This window comes from Scomber scombrus, chromosome 6 (genome assembly GCF_963691925.1).
Source record: "Scomber scombrus chromosome 6, fScoSco1.1, whole genome shotgun sequence".
Lineage (NCBI taxonomy): Eukaryota > Metazoa > Chordata > Actinopteri > Scombriformes > Scombridae > Scomber > Scomber scombrus.
In genome coordinates this window covers 30,784,685-30,804,686 of record NC_084975.1, presented here as the reverse complement: position 1 = coordinate 30,804,686, position 20,002 = coordinate 30,784,685, and the positions used below count along the sequence as shown (strand labels likewise).

Below are 20,002 nucleotides of genomic sequence, written 5' to 3'. Positions count from 1 at the left end.
ACATACCTGTCACTGCAATCATCAATCAAGACGGGAGTTAATGCCCATATTTTGCAATTGTGTTCAGTGATGAGTGACGTAAATCCCTTAAGCGATATGACCTACCAGAGGCAGCAAGGAGTTGTTCAGGGTCAAGTTTTCCCATGCAAATGGTTAGAAATGAAAAAAACTAAACAAAAAGTATTTCTCTTATAAACAAAATCTCCAAGCAGAAGAGTGCTATGACATGACTCTGTGCTACTTATTGCACAAGAAAGAGTCGATATGTAAACCAATGTTATCCAGGTCATTTCACCCCTTCAGTGCATTGATGATGACACCATGTTGTGTGGGTGTTAACTCTGAAACTACCAATAACTGAAAAAATAATTATGTGTTGAACTTTAATCAGTCAGCTGCTCCTTAACAAGTCTTAATATGTAATGAAATTACGTTAACACACCTGCTATAAATTAAATGATTGACAACAGTGACACTGGGTTCATGCAAAGGTAAGCTTTAGCCTCTATAATCAACAGATCCTCCTCCTTACCAAAGCCTCCCTAGGCCAATTCATGAAACCCTTCATAAATATGACAACATCCCATTACCTATTGTTGTACCAAAGGGACTTTATGAGATTACTTTCCCCACTTGTCTCTTTTTTTCATTCCTTCCCCAAAGCAAACGGCAGAACTAAAAATAGCACCTGTGTTGTGACTATTTTTAACTCTGGGTTGCGTTTACTTGTTTGCTCTTGCATCACACCTGCGGAATTTCTCATTCACTGGAGGATGTGTAATTTGTATGTATCACTCATTGTTGACAAATCTAATTATGTGTCCCAGATTATCGTTAGTGTTAGTTTAGTTCTTCCTTTTTACATGTGATGTTTAGCTTCAAATAGTTTCTGCAGCACCTGTGCCTAAGGCAGTTTCTATTATAATACTAAACAAAATATACTTCCTACACTGAATAAAATACCAAGCCTTCATCATACAGCAACTGAAACACAGGTACGGCTCTCTTTCTCAAAGTGGGAATATCCACTGTCACCTTGTTAATTTCCTCCAACAAATATTTAGATACTCACTTGAAGCTAAACACTGGTCTGACTTTGCACACATATAAATATTGATTCCCCTACTTGGGGAAACTCCGGTTAATCACAAATCAGCTCCCACACACAGTGTGGTCCAAAAGGCTGAGGTCACATTAGAGAAATATAATGTTTTCACGTAAACCTGCCTGGAAATAATCAGACAGTTTGAAGGTTTTTAGAGTTTGAAAGTTTGCAGCCAGTGTTCACCTGTCATAAATATGGCTGTACCTCAAGTTTTTAGCAGATCATTGCTTACTAAGTAGTAGGGCTGGACTATATGACCAAAATCTCATTTCCCAATATAGGTTATTTCATATCCCGATAATGATACATATACTGTTATAGTACATTTTAATTGAATGAATAGTTGGTCCGTGCTCCCCCATTTAAAAACCCTCACCTTTTGGGCAGATTCAATTAAATTACTCTTGTTGGATTTTTACTCTGGTAGTTTATTGCACTTACAGTGACAAGTGTAGTTATCACCTTGAGTTCTTCACATGGTTCACTGTCTCTGTGTGTGTGCAGCGTGCTGTGCTTTTATACAGTACGCCAGCGTTTCGGGTTCAGAGGCTTGAGGCGAAGTGCTGCAGGGTAGAGTGGAGGTGTGTGGGGAAGTTTATTTGTACTGTTGAACGTAAATCAGAAAATAGCCCTGAGCCCTCCATGTGCAGCAGAGACACAGACATGGGTTGACAACTTAACTCAGTAATTAACCTTTTGACTCAGAATGACAAAAATGTATCGTTATTTTAACGCAAAATAAACTATATCGATATAAATGATAATGTCTCTTTTGAAAATATATCAATATATCTTTAACACTCGATATACCGCCCAGCCTTCTAAGTAGCATTGTGAAATACTGCATCAGAATTAAGTCAGAAATCAGATTGTTATTCTAAGCAAACAGGGGCATACATCATGGTTAGACTTACAGTTTGTAAGGGGGCAGTGCATGGAAACTGGATCAGTTATGTCTAAAGCACAAACAGGCAGATAGTAAATGACGAAAGCATCAGACTAAACACAACAACATAACAGATACAGAATGTACTAAGAACGTAGACTCCACACGAGCTGGACCTCCACCCCATGAAACACTTATAGATGCACTTGAAGACGGAGGAAAACCCAGCAATCTGAGACATAACAACATGCTCTTTGGAACATTGTGAAATCATGCCAGGATAACCTGGGTCTTCAGATTTTACACAAACTTGTGGAGTCTATGCCAGCACGAGTGCAGGCCTTCATTAAAGAAAAAGAGGACATACTTAATATTAAGATATTCTGTAATTCATCTACTTTTTTTTTTTTTCAAAGATTCAGCTTTAAACTCAAACTGCTGTGTGGAACTTTGACATATAAATAAACATCCGTTACATTCAAGCCAAACAAATTCACAAAAGGCTGATTAAGAAGATGACCGCCGGATAAATCTTTTTTTTTAAATAAATAATAAATCGTTTTTAATCTGGTCTTCTATCATGTGCATTTTGATTTATCTTGTCTATGTTTTAGCTGAGCATGTTACAACCAGACCAAGCCTGTACTATGAACGTGAACCTCATACAGTGAAATCTGATCACACACTTGTGCTTTGTACACCTATTAATTGGTTTCTTTTCTTGATGTTGTTCTTCTGTTAATCAAAACAGAATTTTAACAGCGCCGTCCTTTTGTAAACACTGTAAAGACCAATGTGCGTGTTTTTGAATTGAATGCAGTGCATGACAAACGATAGCTATTAGCTAAACGATAAGAGCTATTCATTACTCACACACAGTACAATGAGTACACACATGTTGCATCACATACCTAAAAAACCATCAGTCATGTACATGTGTGACAACCTCAACGTACCAGTTGGACTTGTGTCATGTTAAGAAATAATCATAGGATTCAATTCATCAGACTTTTCAGATTATTTATGTGAATGTAGTCATACAATATAAAAATGTGTAATTGTGGGGTGCTAAGAAATTTCCAGTTCTGATATTCATCATGAATGTGTCAAGGTAGCCAAATGAGTTTCAACTCTAAAAATACCTCCACAAACTTTGACCACAACCTTGTATTAGAATACAGTAGATGGGGCATGAGTGAAGGGCAAATTGGGTCATTGAAGCATAATGTCTATATATGTACATCAGGAACCAGTAAGAGGGAAGTCAGTGGATGAGTCAAACAGCACTTATCTCATTCTGAGTGATGCTAAATCACCACAGCCTGCTTTGTAACTGCAGTGGCTCAAGTGCTGTCCAGCTGTTGCATGAAAACACTGCCAAATTATTTTCACCCAATATTAAGAAAAAGTTTACAAAAGCTAGGCATGAAAATTCATTTTTGACCTTGGACACAATAGTTTGACATAAACATGCTTAACTCAGGGTCCACTACATACCAATACTATTAAAGAAAAACTAGCTAGTTCCTTGAATTCTCATTTCTAGTATTCCCCAAATTTGAATATGTGTTGAATGTTTTTAATGCGATAAGGTTGATTTCAATGCGGTGAAAACAAAAGAAGAAATAAGGATGTAAAACAATATATGCTTTTATCGTTCAGCTTACGTCTAATTTCTTCCATCCTCTCAGCAGGCCCATGGAGCCTCCCTCCAAGAAAGATGTTGTTCCAGTCATGAGGCGGCCCGATGAATGGAAAGACCCGTGGCGCCGGTCCAAATCCCCCAGGAGACGGCCCGGGCTGGGCTCACCACCACGAGGCCGTCGGCGTCATCGACCCTCTGGTTCCTCTGTCTCTCTGTCCAACTCCTCCAGGTAGGAATTCCCCTGTTTAGTGTCATCATGAGGGGGAAAGATGTTTGAAGCGATTGGAAAAACAATTCTGTACTTTTCACTTAACCTGTTTGTATAAATGGTTGTTTTTTTTCCTCAGCAGGAAATTAATTAGGAATGGTAAAGTTTTCCGTCTGTTAATAAACAAATACAAATACACATAGAATAAAAAAATAAGATGGCGCGCTGCTGTGTCTCAATTAAACTGGGTAAAGTACAGCTTCAAAACATGTTACCACAACAGTGTTCCAGTGCTCTGTGAAGCACTGTGTAACTATTGTTTTGAAAAGTACAATACAAATAAATGAGCTGCAAGTGTGTTTTCACCATGCTTGTAAAATGAAAAATGTGAGTAAAGCACTGTGAAGCTATATTGGAAATAGTTGCTTTATAGAAGATGTTGAAACGTGAGTTGTGACAGAGCCGTGGTGCAATCAGGAAACAACACATCCGCATCATATTTGTCATTAGTTTACATCAGCCGGTCATTTCTGTTTAATCAGTGTCAAATCCTAATAACATCCACTGTGATACAAAGTTGTAAAATAATAAAACAAGTCCAAGACGGGGGTTAATATTGTGACTCTACAGGCATTGTACTATATGCATTCTGTTAAATCATTATAACCATGACGTCTTCTAAGTTAATAATTAGCGTAGCTGTAATTTCATCATCCTGTGCTTTTGGGTTTAAGGGAAGTCACATAAGATAGAGGTAGATGTCATGTTTACTCACTTAATGTTTAAGCCTCCTGTTGTCCTCGGCTCAAATATTACCCATTTTATCAACGTTTTTTTTAATGTCAGAAATATAGATTTATTACGTCTAATTGCTGGAAAATCACACGATTGTTTCCATACTACATTCTATGCAATTATAATTATCACTGCTTTCATTGAATTGGGTGATAATTTGTACTTTATGCTTTATAAACAGTCAAACCAACAGTACCCTGACTAAACTGAATGATCAAATGTATGAATTCATAATTTGTCGTATTGACCATAATTTCCAATGATAAGTGTAAAACCCGTTGTGATAAGTTGGAATGACGTTGGTTAAAAAGGTCTAACACAGAATTGGGTGATCATTTTTACTTACTTACTTGCTTGCAATTTGAATATTTATATATAAATTTCATAATTGGGCTGTGAATGGTTAAGTAATCCACCTCCTCTTCTCCTTTTCCTGGCACACTTAATGAAGAAGTACATGATGACAGCTTTCACTCTTATACTGACTTTTAGTTCCTAGCGTGGGTCAGTTTGTGACAACTCTATATATTATCCATAATGAAACTAGTAGCATCTTTTCTTTAGACAGCCTCTGTTTGGAAAACGCCCACATCTTTCCAGCTCCTGACCCCAAGTTATTACGAAAGAGATGTTTATATTTACACAATGTATAAAACTATTATGGGTACATATAACAAAAATAAAGAAGAGTAAATGTACATGTAAAAGAAAATGTACGTATTACAACTATAAATGAATACTATTTTTAACATAGCACATTCTTTTGCTTTTTGTTTGTTTAAAATAAACACTTCCATCAATATTTTCAACAATAAAAGCACAAACGGTATTTTGCCAGAAAATATTCACAAATGGGCAATGCCAAAATGAATGCACAACAGTTTCTGGTCATTCATAACAGAAACTACAATTCATATCAATGACTCTTAGTTTGAAATACAGGCGTCTTTGTAGTGTCAAACATTAGAAACCTCATTTTTCAGCTGTTTCCACAGGCTGAGTAGTACTTCACATGACAAGTAAAAGGGAGTTATGTTCTTAGCTATATAAATATTAAACGATTCTGATAAAACTCAATATGCATTTTAGGTATTAAAACTGTCCCCTGATCTGGAATTGCAAGGCTGACAAAAGGCCTGGACAAAAAAATATGTATATCCCAACTGGAAGATTGCATTTAGATTGTAATCCCTAGAGATTACATGCGTCACTTTGCTTGTTTTTTATATGTGTAGCAGGATGTTTGATCATTTAAGAAGCCCTTCATTGGTCTTACATGTGTTTGTGTGTGTCGCAGGTCTTCGTCTCACTCTTCATCCTACACGGGCTCAGGCTCATCTCGTTCTCGCAGCCGCTCCTCCTCATTCAGCTCCTACTCCAGCCACTCCTCCCAGCGCAGCTCCTTCAGCGGCAGCCGCTCCAGGTACACAAAAGGGTGTGTGTGTGTGGAAATGTCTTGATTAAGTTAAGTATTATGAACCTAATTTAACAATAGTAGAAAGACAGTGACGTGCATATGACGTCTATCTTAGTTATTTAAAAAATATCTGATTAGCCTCAAGCTTTTGTTGCATGTGTAATGGCAACGGACGAGTGAGCAGCTGGAGGTTTAATGTGACATTTAGCTTAGCATAAAGACACAGGGGCGAAACAGCTAGCCTAACTCTGTCCAAAGGGTAAAAAAACCAACTGCCTACATGCACATCTAAATTTAACTTATCAACATGTTATACAGTGTGTGTTTAAACCATACACAAATTATAATAAAAAAAGACAAAGGGAGGTTTTACAGGAGGCTAAAGGTGTAATGTCATAATAAAAGGCATACATAAGAGAAAGGCTTTTATTTAAGTAGATTAAATTATATTTTATTAAGAAACCTTCCTCTTTTTTATCCTGACAGATTTAGTATAATAAACAGTTTCATAACATCAGAACAACATGATACTACATTTTTTTGCTGCTCTGATTCTGATTCATTAAAGGAATGGTCTGACTTTTTGGTAAATAAGCTTATCCACTTTCCTGCCACAGGTTAAATGAGATGAATTATATAATTCTCATGCCTCTACATTAAATTTTAATCTGCAGGCTGGAGGCAATTATCTTAGCTAAGCATATAGAATGGAAACAAGGCTCTGACCAAACATATCAGCACCTGTAAAGCTCACTCATTAACACTTTATATATTGTTAAAGCATTAAAACAGGTAAGTAATTATTTGGATTTTAATCGGTTTGAAAAAACTAAATAACACTTATTAATTGGTGCAGTTCAGGTTCTGCTAAGAGAATAATCCCTTATTTTTTTCTTTTATAACATCTGAACAGTTGAGTTTAATTGACAAAGTGGTGACATATCTTAATCAGTAGTTTTGTTTAAAAAAAAAAACATCAACAGTCAAAGCAACAGAGTGGTGACATAATTATTGTTGTGCTACACTGACCATGTGAGTTGTTGTAATCCAGGTAATTCCACTCCTTTTCCAGGGTTTTTTCAGCAACCAGCCTTTATTTGTTCATGTAGTGCTAATGATAGTGTCAAATAATACTGTGCTTGTTTACACACTGATAGTTCAGCTACAATATTAGGTCCTTTAAATATAACATCAGCTGTCATCAGGTAAAAAAACAGACTCTGTAGATTTCAGTGTATTGATGTTACCTGAGAAATTTGTCCATAAGGTAAAACGAAAAAATCAGTTAAATTACCAAAGATTTAACATCATTCTCAAAGATGATAAACATCTCAAAACATTTTAAAATCTGTATGGCAAGATTGTTTGATATACAAGCTATAGATGATAGAATAGTGTGTCAGTTATTTTTCCTCACAGTAGGTTTGTGAGGTTTGTTTCTGAATGACATAACACAGCTTCATACAATCACTGATTATTGATTTACAGGTCTCGATCGTTCTCCACGTCTCCCTCACCGAGTCCAGCAGCACCCAGGAATGCTAAGAACAAACCAGACCTTCCTCCTGTGCTCACTAAAGGGTAAATCTAAGCACACACATTCATTTCAGCCATAGTTAGCCATGCTGTGTTAGCTGCCATTAGAGGTGTAACAGTACACAAAATTCACAGTTAAGTACAATGTCAGTACGGCAGGAAAAAAAAGGTAGAAAATTACAATTTAGTCCTTTATTTTGAAAACATGTAAATATCCAACAGCGCCTCATTGGTCAAAACTATTACTGACACAGTTTAATTGTGTTGCAGTGGAAAAGGAAAACATCCTTTCTGTTTCTTACAAGACTTCCAGCAGGCTAAGTCGGATAAGCCAGCTAGCACGCATCCATGAGTATGGTGCACTGCCAAAACGTTCTGGTTGGAACTCTGTAAAATAATTGTTGTGCATGTTAGAGTAAGTGAATTCTGACAGTTATTGTTTGGGTCACAGAGTCACTTTCCCAACCAAACATCCTGTACCAAACCTTTTGGGATGGATACACTTACTGTTACACCCCTTCCCTCCATCCATCTTTCTCTTTGGATTATTCTCATTACTGTTCAGCATGGAAAAGAAGGAGGAGGATTGTTCACAAGAGGCTTAATTCAACTCATAAATTGTTATAAGAGGTCACTTTGATTATTTATTGACCATCAGCTGAAACGTTGCATGTGCTCTGCTGGCATGCTACTTGTTAGCATATAGCCTGTTTGTCACTGTCTGCATGCTTGAAAAAACCAAGAAGTGCCCTTTCCCCCTCCCAAAGCATGCCGCTGAAGCCGGGTGCCATGCCCCCTCCTCGCAGGGAAAAGCCTCCCATGAAGAAAGCACCCAGCCCTCCTCCGCCTGGAGGACCACAGGGTAGACCTCCCAAACCCCTTCCAGAGGGAGGGAAGCCTCCCACCAATCCCCGGGAGGCTGTAGGTGCAGGTGGCGGGGGAGGCCCCGGCGGAGCGGGGAGACCCCTGCCACCACGGGAACCTGGAAAGCCCCCCAATCCAAGAGAAGGCCGACGGAAAGAACGGCAGCAGCATCCGCCCCGGAGGTAGGCATTTATTCATCAAACTCTGTTCTTTTTAAAGCAATGTGCAAGTGGGACATAAAAGGATAATGTTGCTGCAGGGTCGTCTTTCTCTGAAAATCTTTTGGATTAAGAAATGTATTTATGACAGGAAGAGGAAAAGTTGTGTTCCTGTCGGTCTATTCAAACTCAGTTGTCTGAAGTTGATCATGGCTTCTATGACAAAATGCCTGTACCTGCAAATTTGGAAGCCAATCTGTTTAGACTAGAGAAAACAAGCAGCTTCCTATAGCAGCTAGACCTGTCATAATAATTATGTTATTGACTAACCATACAATAACGTAATTATCATCATCATGTCTATAATATGCAGTGTTGGGCATGTTACTTTGATAGTTAGTAATTCAGTTTATTTATAACGCCGTTATTCCCATCACTGATAATATGGATTTATCATATGAGACATGGGCACCCTGATCATTTATTGATCTCAGTATTGGCACACTTCACATTAGCAGCTAAGAGGCTATTCATGTCACATTGGCTAAACAAGTAGTGTCCTCCATTCCTCACTGTGTATGTCCTGAGTGGAGACTGTAGAAGAATTAAAGGTAAATAACTCTGTCCTCTTATGTTTAAGATCAAACAGATCATTCTCCAATCACCCATCAGCTTCATGAAACATGAAAACTTGTGAACATTATAACTTTTTCTATAGCCAAAGCCAAACACTTTTCCTTCAGTGAACATTTTGCCCTCTCATGACAGGAAAAAGCACTTTGATGATGGCTCTGTTCCAATTAGAAGAATCCCAGTAAGCCATGTTAGCCATTTCTACTTGCCTCTTATTGGATAACATCTTGATTGGACATAAATGCACTTTTATTTACACTGTAACATATATGTTTTACAGAGATAAGGGAAGTGCTCTTACTTGTCAGGAAGAAGATGCCGAATTTATTTGTAATGTCTATATTTGCCAGCTACATATAAAAAGGCGGCACTTCCTCTGTGTTCTCCATCCAAACTAAATTTGGCGCTTTTCCAGTGTGGTTTCAGGTGTGGATAGAGGTTGCATCACCAGAGTTTCAGCATGTAAGAGGAAAACAAAGCTTTTATGAAATGAAGCAAGACTCAGGGATGGTGTGGCAGTGAAGTTAAGAAGACAGCTTTTTTGCACTTGTAACTTTACATGTGATGATTCATTTTCTATGCCATCTAGCCGATCATACAGTACAGCTGTCGTCATCAGTAGTTGTGTAGTAGTGTGGTGATGTGAACTTGGTCTCAGTGTAACTTCAGCTGTCAGTTATACAGACGCCAGAACCTGTAAGAAGCTGTAAACAGGATAACTTAATAACAATAACAATAATAATAATAATACTAAACTTTATTGATGTAGCACTTTCCATAACAATGTCACAAAGTGCTTTAAAAAATAAAATAAAACCACACAAGACAATCAGGTAAAGAAAGAGGCTCAGAAGTAAAACTACATGATGTATAAAATACACGTAGTACAAACAAATATAAGAATAATAGGTGTAAAAACAATAAATTAAACTAATCAAACTAAGTCATAACGGTTACAGCGCGTGACATATATGCAGCCGACCCCAGTTCGAATCCCAGTCGGAGGTCCTTTGCTGCGTGTCACACCCCCCTCTCTCTCTCCCATGTGTCCTGTCGGTGTATTGCTAAATAAAGGTGTCTATGCCAACAAAATCTTTAAAAAAAACAAAAAACTAAGCCATAACATGCTCGCTATACATTTGGACAAAGTCATGCCTGCTGTATATGTACATGTAGGCATAGAGATACATTAAACTCTAAACACTGTGAAAAATCTCCAGAGAAAAGAGTTGAAGCAGCCGATTCATCAGTCCGACTTCAAATTTTCGTATTTGACATGATAAAATAAATCTAACCAGGAAATCTGTATTTTCATAAAGTTTGTTTCTATAAGTATATTTAACATATTGCTGGCAGTGGACGCCACAGCATCTCTCAGTTCTTTGTGAACTGCTACAGTTTAATGCTGGAGCGAGTCATTTTTGTTTTCAGGAAAAGTAATCAACCCTTAGGCGCTTGGGTTTTCCACTTTTTTAATAGATGTCAGCTTTCATTTGGTCTCGTCATACCGGATCAAAAACCTGGTTATGATTCCTAAAATGCCGTGGGAGCACAGCGTGGGCATACAGGAAAACAGGATTCTGTGCTTTTAAGTTGAAGGTGTGTGGGCACGTGGGTGGAAGAATGTTGGCCTGCCAGCATGTTTTTGTACCCGGCCTCGCACCTGCATGGAAGTGTGTTGCTAGTGTTCAACAGACAGATAAGCATTTAGCAGAACTGTGTAAATATTGTTTGCATATTTGTTTTTGTGTGGTGCCAAATACCACACAGGTGTATTCCACAGCTGTGTGTTTGGGGGAAGACAACAGAGTTTGTGTGTGTGTGTGCGCGTGTGTGTGCGCTTACGCGTGTGTGTTGTGATGAACGGAAAGCAGTCAGAGAGGAACAACAGTCAAAGGTCATGAAAGAACAGTACAGGTGTGTGTGTTCTCACCTCCGTATAAATGTGTGGGCAGAATGGGTTGCACCACGGAAACTATTGAGGATTACCTGTTCCAACACATTTGTTAACTCTGTCAATAGACTACTTCCTTTCAACTGGAGGACGTAATATGGTGTAGGTCAGGATGAGGTTATCTTTGAAACATGACAGTGTGTTACTATCTTTAAAGAGCAGGTACATTACATGTTTTTGAGGTTTTTATATCATTCTGTAGCTTCACATTAAAGTTCCATATGTATTCAAATCCCCAAAATTAGAATTTTGGGGATTTGAATTAAGTACATTTTTTTAATGCGTGATTAACGTGCACACTTTGTTTGACCCTTGTCCCGGCCTTTATTTTGGAAATAAGGAAGCAATGCAGCAGTAACGTTTTGGATAACTAGTGGGGGTGCGTCTTATACACCAATGTGTCCTATACAGCATTAAAATACAGAGTATCTGTATGGATCTGGATATGATCATAGGTATGTAAAAGGCCGTCCAAACTAAGAATGATACCTATAAAGATTCTCCACTTATGAACTATAACGTCCTAAAAACAGTGGTGTCAAGCACAAGCTGCACGGTCCAGCTGTGCCTGCATCTAGTGAAAATAGATAGACCATTGATGACCAGTTACTGCTGTATGTTGTACGGAAAAATAAAAAATGAAACCAGGTGTGTCTCACCTATGCTCTGCAGGTGCATTAATATTTGTGGTTTTCCATCTATGACAGTGCATATCTAGTGTAGCCTCAGGTGGCATTACAGAAAGCCTCATGTCTGAGTGAGTCTATGCAGTACTGTTACAGTAAAAGTGTTGAGGTCAGTCTTTTCACTACTTTTTAAGGCCACTAAAATGTCACATCATCTTTTATGAACATTTATTAAGTCAGGAGGATGTTACAGATGGAATGGAATCATACCATCATCTCCATTGTGGCATTAGGCCGATTTTATTCTGTTTAGACAAACTGGGATACTGTGTGACATGCAAACAACTTAAATGGTTTCTGAGCATTCTGTGGCTTGTATGTGGAAATCAGTGAAGAAAACCAAAAATGTGATGATAAAACAATGTTAAACTTAAATAACAATAAACATCTGGCAGTGTGTGATTTTATCGTTGTCATCTACAGTCATCATCCATTCTTTCATCCATATAAAAAGTCTGTCTCTGTCTCCATATGTCTTCCAGGCGGACTGTGAGTGGGAGTGTTAGTGGAAGCGGTAGCAGTTATACTGGTTCTAGCTCCAGATCCAGATCCTCATCCAACTCTCTGTCACGCTCACGCTCTGGATCCAGAAAATCCAGGTACTTGCCCAAGTGAAAACTGTATGATATTTTTGGCTTTTCTCACTTGTTGAGTGTGATGAAACTTGCAGGGCTATGTAAATATAAATGCACATACAGTATAAATGTATAATATGGGTTAATTTTGTGCTCTTCTCTCTTTTTTCCATGTGCTTTCTCTGTTGGGAAACCCTCAAGGAAATCCAGGTATGATAGTTCTTAATCAGGGTGTGTATGGGTGTGTGTGTGAGTGTGTGTGTATCTGTTAATATCATAGGAAGAACTTTACTGCATCATTTGGATGTATTATGTCAGTGAGTGTCTTCATAAGTGTAGGAAGGTGTGTGCAGACCTTTAATAGTATTGTGTAACTGTGCGTGTGAGACAGCTGTGATCTTCTGTGTGATTCTAAGAAACCGCAGCTCACGCTCAATCCTTTCATCTCTCTCCGCAGATCTCTGAGCGTCAGCAGCGTGTCGTCAGTGTCATCAGCATCATCCAGCAGCAGCTCAGTGCGTAGCGCAGACTCGGACGACATGTACGCCGACCTCGCCAGCCCAGTGTCCTCGGCGAGCTCCCGATCACCCACGCTGAATCACCCACGCAAGGAGCGAGGGGGGCCAGTGCGGGACCGTCCTCCGCACGGCAGAGATAAGAACAGGGGTCAGTGTGGAGCAGAACGTCAAATGCAACACGCAGTAAAATCACACAAGCTGATGTGAGATAAATGTAGAGAGGATTAGGGTTGTGTGGCTCATCAGCACTCATGTCGTCTCTTCTTCATCACAGAGAGACCATCAAAGAAAGATGAACCCTTCAGGGAGGATCGCAGGAAGATGGACCCATCTGGTCACCCACCTCTACCTAGAGGAGGCAACTCCATGCCCAGATCAGGGCCTGGGAGCAGGGGTGGCCACTCCATGCATCCTCCACCTGGCACCATGGGTCCCCCAGGAAGCTATGGAGGTTCAGGTTCTCATAAAGACATCAAACTTACCCTACTCAACAAGGTTACTATCGCTCTTTTTTTTTTTTTAATGGCCCTGTCCACCCAAATTATAAAAAACATTTTCCGCACCTATCTCTAGTGTTAGGCCACATTCAAATCAGGCATTGCAGCGGCTCTAGAGCACATTTAAATACCCCACACACAATCCTGTGGTGTTGCAATATTTGATATGGTCTGAATACAGTCTTAACTACGGCTTACATAGGGTTTTGGTTGGTCCCTTTATCACTAAAGACATATGAAAACAGTTAAAAGTGACTGTGCAGTCTGTCATTTGGTGTCAAATAAATTCTGAGTCAACTATCAAGTCTTTTAGTCATTAGGCAAAATATGTTGATGTGGAGACTTTTCTCCTTTGACCCTCATGGTAAATGCCAAATAAAAAAAGAAGGTTGACACATAGACTAATCCGGTAGTTCAACAGTCAGTCTGTCACTTATAATGTCATGAGTCCACTGCAAGTCACAACTGTAAAAGTAAACAAAATATATAATTTTGTCAAGTATTAACATGTAGAATGAGTTTGCATAGTTGCACACTCGCTGGAACGTTTGAAAAGAATAGACTCCTTCTTGCTTCTTCTTTTTTAACTTGTATTAAGTAGGGTTTTCCATCACTAATAAACTTCCCTCCCTAACCCAATTTAGTTCCATACTTTTGTTAACCAGTGTGCAATTATACAGATGAGTTTCCTCAAAAAATCACAGGGCAATTCTAACTCAAAAAAATACACCAAAGTCTTTTGGCATTTAGAAGTCTTAAATTTCCTTCCTTTTTTTTAAATTGCTTTCCTCATTTTCCTGCAGCAGGCAGATAAGGGCAACAGGAAGAGGTACCTGCCTTCAGACAAAGACAGGCCAGGTTCCCCGCTCAGCAAGAGAATGGCCATGTCTCCAGACAGAGGTGAGAAACAGCGTAAACACTCACTCAATCACTGTTCCTGTTTTTACCCTTTCACAATGAAGTAATCCCGAAATTACCCACAGGAGCTGTATGTGTGATCTCAAATATCTGACTTTTCCCTGCCAGCTCCCGAGTACAAAGTCAGGCATTTTCTGGAGAAATCATATCAAGCGATTGGGCGTGTCGATGACGTTTTTATCACGCGACCGGCTCAGTAAGCTGCATTGTTCTGACTGAACTCTCCGCTGTAGGGGTGTGACGATACGCTCAGCTCATGAGACAAGAGGAGACATGATATTGGGTTGATGAGAACGAGATGAGATTTTAACACTATTTTTAAGAAAACTTTAATGACGAAACATATGATTGGACAAAGTCTTTATTTAACTGAAAGTCACAAAATGCAAAACAATGCATTTGCATTTTGAAATGTTTTAACTCATCATCTTGTAATGAATGTCACTTCAGTTCTACTTTCTAAGTATGAATTATCATATGCAATATGCAAGCACTGTAAAAGGTTTCCCCTCCTCCACCCCCCATATAGATAGATCATTTTGGTATTTATGGAAATAACAACCATAAATTCCAAAATAATATACAATCACAAATACCGAAAATGAAGTATGAAGAATAGAAACAATTATAATATGTAAATATAAATGAAATAAAGAATCAAATTATCACAAATTATAACATAATTTCTAATGAAAAAAACACAAATCCCATGTCACACAAATACACAAGTAGAACAACACACTTATAAATTGTGTTTTAATTTGGTGGTGTGATTCATTTTACTATTTGCATTGTCAGGCTCCCATAGCTGTGCTAGATTCCCCCACTCCTACTACCTCAGGCTTCCAGTGTCCTGAGGTCAACCCCCCCTGCTCCTCTCCTCATCTCCTACTTCTGATTATGAGATCTACTTAGCAGGTAGAAGCTGTTAGTTCACAAACTAGAACCAGGGTGCCTACTGTAACAATGTCAATTGACCCACACGGTGACATAAAAAGAAGACTTGACGTTCAAATGTCCGATAGAAAACCGATCATCTTTTTTTTTCTTTTCTTTTTTTTTTGGCGAGCCGTCCCCTGAATACTGCTTCACGAGACAGCATTCGTCTCGAAGAGAAATATCGTCATATTTGAATCTTGTACACTCCTACTGCTGTGAATGCAGCACAGGGAAGAGGACTTGTGATTTCTTATAAATTAAATCAGTTTCATTTCTGGTTATGAAGTGCTGAATTAAAACCGCATGTCCCAACCCTTTCTGCATCCTTTGCTCAGTAAGTGTGAAGACATCTGACAAGTACAGGCTCAAGTGTGAAAAGACACTTTTTTTAAACATGTACGTCTGATAACATTTCATTCATGCTGATGCTATCGCTGATCACTGATTAAAAAAAAAAAAATTACAGCAGCGGATCATGATAATTATTTTAAATCCAACACTTCATCCTTGGATCAGGAATTAATAAGGAAATGCTGTCAAGTTTTTTTTAAGCTGTTGCTCAAATAAAATAACAAATTACATTATGTAATCGATGATTGTATTCTGTTCCACATGCTTATCAGATTAGTAAATGATTACAGAATCAACTCTTACTACTGATGCCATGTCCATGTTATCAACTAGTCCAGTTCTAAATGAATACTTCCTCCCACCTGAAAAGTCAACATCTCTGTTTCCTATCACCATTTTTGCTCTGGCAAAGTTGATGTAATGTGTTCCTCCCCAAGACTTAGTTCTTCATCTCTTATTTCAACTTTTTCTGATTATTCAAGAACACAACGTATGTTATCAAATCTACACCGAAGTTAAGAACTTAGCTAAAGGCCATTCAGTCCTAACAGCTTTATTAATTGGTGTTTTTCAGGCCGTGATAAGAGGATACCTGGCCGACCCCCGCTCTCCCCTCGAATGGATCGGCCCAGAGGCCAAGGGCCCCGACCCATGCCTCCCCAGGGAGACAGGTTAGTGCCACCTGCAGCATGTTAGCACTGTAATACTGTGATATTTATGCTTTAGTACTACATCATACAACAACACACGTCAAAAGTGCTTTAAGAAAAAGAAGAAAAAAAAGCTGGAACTGTGGAAAGTTTGTGTCAAATGTTCTTTCTGACACATCACTATTATCACCAGCAGTGATCATGTTTACTCAGGTCAAACACATCAGGGGTTTCAGATAGTAAAGTTTGTCTGACCACAAGTGTTTAGCCCAAATGAGGAACATGCTACTGAAGTGGAAGCACAAAGATATTACACCATCTCTGCACGTGTCATAATATTCAACCTCACGTACAAATACCCCAGTGTTGAACATTTGCTTTGTAAATGGACTCTAAATGAATGTCATTGTTAAGACAAAATACTATGAAAACTTGAAATGACTAACTTAGTCATATTAAGTTGCTAATAGTTGAAAGCTTTTGTCATATCCTAGATAGATAAATACTTTATTAATCCCAAAGGATTAATAATCATGATTTTAAGACTATTAACACTGTGGTTTGCTGTTTCACCAAATCCCACATGGGCCTGCCTATCTAAATCAATGGTGGGCAGCCTTTGTATTATTGGCCGCCGTCTTTGTTGAAAAGTACACCATGAGATTGACAGAGTGAAAGAGGCGGCGCTCAACATTCGCACAGTTGACAGCATGCACATGCTACAGTTATTTTTTTGTTCATCTTCAAAAACGTCAGTGGTTGCAAGCAGTTTGTCTGTTTAATGAATAAATAATTAACTCTGCGAGACAAACTTGAAGTACATTGTGAGCTTTCTGCGCCGTCACTCATAGGCCACTGTTAGCAGAGTGGAGCAGCAATCAGTAGTAACAAATGAGAGCAGCTGACCAACACACACTGCAGCATTAAACAACTCTGAGGTGAAGAAAATAACTTTGTATTCAGTCTGATTTAACCTCAACAACCCTGCACCTGCTCAGTGTGTTGGACAGTGATGTCTGTTCCAGAGTTAACAGAACAGCAAAGATGCTGCTCTCCACTCTACAGGAGACTGTAACATGCTTTTAAATGAATGAATTCATTAACTAATGCAGTTAACTTAATATTCCCCATTACATTTATTAAGCAGCATTTGTATCAGATGTGTGGACCACATAACCTTGTTTAGACTTCATCCTAATCTGATCATAAAAAAAGCAAGCTAATGTCAGTTAAGCTAGTTAGTTCAGTTAGCAATGCAGCACTTACACCTGGCGGTAAATATTGAGTTTCTAATCTTTATATAAGAAATCCAAACATAACAAATTTGAGTTAATGTAAGAATCTGTGTCGTAAATTTACTCGCTACTCAAACAGAGGAAATAGTGCTTTTATTGGGGACTATTTTCAGCGGTGGATGAATCCATGTTAGTGAATCAGTGTGACTTATTGATGTATGTTAATAGGTTTTGGTCAACAATAGAGCTGTATGAGAGAGGAGGACACATTCATAGGTGGTTTGGGTGCTTTCATGGGATTTTTTTATTTAAAAAAAAAAAATCTGACTGATCCTTTAAATGATCATAAAGAGTCCAACTGATACAGTCTTTGATGTGAGGGGACAATGAGGAAAGCCCTCTTACACACATGCCCCCATTTGAAAGATTACAACCGCTTGTTCTCGTTGCTGTTGTGTTTATAATGGGGTATTTCCTCTTTTTGTTCTTAGTCATGTCACACTATCTGCCCATATGAATAAATATAGTAAATATAGTAAATATATGAACCCTACTCCTGCTCCCCTTTCTTAGAAAACGTCCCCTATCACCACCCCCCAAGTCGTCTGGGAAAGGCCCAGCAGCGCCGTCGGGCAAACCCCCCGCCCCGGGCTCCACATCGGCCGCCGGCTCTGGCTCTGGCTCCAACAAACCCAGCAACACACTGTCCCGCCGTGAGGAGCTGCTGAAACAGCTGAAGGCGGTGGAAGACGCGATCGCCCGGAAGAGAGCAAAGATCCCCGGCAAATAAAAGGAAGCCCGCTCCTCACCTGTCCACCTGCCTGCAAGTCTGCCTGCCTGCCTGCACGGCCATGCGAGCCGGGGCAATAGTGAGGGTCGTGGGATAGAGCGGTTCCTTTTGAATCCAACCTTTCTTCCCCCTGCCTCCAACGGACGTGTAAAAAAAAAAAAAGAAAAAAAAAAAGTTGTACGGTTCTTGTATACAGGCTATTGTGTAAGTGAAAGGTGGCCGCCACGATAAACCATCCTCTACTTGTTGTCCTCAAGAGAGGTTCATTTTAGAGTGTCTTTCACTCCCATGTACCCTACTTCTGCTCCTGTTAGAAGTCTCTGAATGTCTCAGCTGCAGTTTACCTCGTCTTTAAGAAACAAGAGGGAACAAAGGCATGCGGTGAGGGAGGGACATCTCAGGAATGGAGTGTACTTTGTGTAGGCTTTCCAGTACAGAAACAGAAGGAGTAGTAAGGTGCACTCGATCACTTCATGCTCTACTCCTTCAACAACAAGGAAGAAAAATCCTTCTGTCGAGTGAGGTGAATAACAGATTTCTACACCAACTTCTGTCTTTCTCTGCCCCCCTTTTAACGTCTTGTCCTCACATCTTTTCTTTAGTTTCCTCTGTGTGTGAAGTGATGTGTGACTGTGGCGTGACTGTCAGGTGGACAGAGTACCGGCAGCCCTGCAACTCTTCTTCTTTGTTATGAATCTACAACTTCTCGAGCATTCGTATTCGGCTCCTGAAAACGATCACGAGCCCACGCTTTGTTCACAGCGGGCCCCACCTTTAACCAATGACTCGTCTGCGTTCTGTGTTTTTTTTGGGGGGGAGACAGTGTACGCTGTCACAACCTTGTACAATAATAGCAAGTCATCAGATTATCTCAATCGAATATTATAGACAACAGTGATGTGAAGTATTGCTTTTTTTTTTTTAATCTACAGCTTTTTGTTTTCTTAGCTCTTCTCAAGTGATAAACCAATGTTTTATTTGTGTCACATTTTTAGTTGGAGGAGTATGAGAGGTGGAACGGGGACATTTAGAGACAAAATATGTCTTGCTTTTGTGACAAAAGCCTTCCAAATAAACTATTTTGATAAAGAGAAGGTGAGTTGCATGGGTTTTTTTTCTCTCTGTTGTTGTGAAAGATAAAAAGGTGTTGAAACAAAGATGCACAGTCACAAGTTCAATCAGTTCATGGAAGCATTCAGACGCATAAAAAATACAATATACAGACTAAAAATAATCAGTATCGCTCAGGGCTTGTGAAGTTCTTGTGAATAAGTGATCCATGGTATCTGTTGACGTAAGACATTGCATTGAACAAACCTTTCACAAACATCATTGCATCATCATAATACAGTGTTACGAAACACCTATCAATCTTTATATAGCGCCACATCACAACAAAAGTAAACTCAAGGCAAACCACGTCATTTCCTTTTTAAAGATGTACTCCAGTTTCAAACCAAAAGAAGTTCTAATGTAAATTGTATTTGTGTTAGCAGGATGGCCCTGGGGATGGCAATGAAATATGTCTAACCCCTAACCCTAACCCTCTTACTTTTACTCTAGTGCCACAATGAGGTTGACTTGTAAGTTAAGAACAGTGAAAGAGGTTTTCTTCGCTGTAATTACTACTCCTTCCTCAAAC

At 39.1% G+C, this 20,002-nt stretch overlaps 1 protein-coding gene across 1 annotated transcript in view; it reads left to right on the top strand.

Annotated features, from left to right (window-relative positions):
• zc3h18 (zinc finger CCCH-type containing 18) overlaps positions 1-19,454 on the top strand; it is a 40,530-nt gene extending 21,076 nt beyond the window's left edge. Inside the window, exons 10-20 of the mRNA XM_062420766.1 lie at positions 3,683-3,865; positions 5,937-6,062; positions 7,545-7,637; positions 8,360-8,638; positions 12,370-12,486; positions 12,664-12,672; positions 12,920-13,128; positions 13,255-13,475; positions 14,281-14,377; positions 16,260-16,356; positions 18,144-19,454. Of these exons, the coding sequence (XP_062276750.1) occupies positions 3,683-3,865; positions 5,937-6,062; positions 7,545-7,637; positions 8,360-8,638; positions 12,370-12,486; positions 12,664-12,672; positions 12,920-13,128; positions 13,255-13,475; positions 14,281-14,377; positions 16,260-16,356; positions 18,144-18,360 (1,648 nt within the window). The 3' untranslated portion in view covers positions 18,361-19,454. The remainder of the gene's footprint in view (positions 1-3,682; positions 3,866-5,936; positions 6,063-7,544; positions 7,638-8,359; positions 8,639-12,369; positions 12,487-12,663; positions 12,673-12,919; positions 13,129-13,254; positions 13,476-14,280; positions 14,378-16,259; positions 16,357-18,143) is intronic.
• The last annotated feature ends 548 nt before the right edge of the window (positions 19,455-20,002 follow it).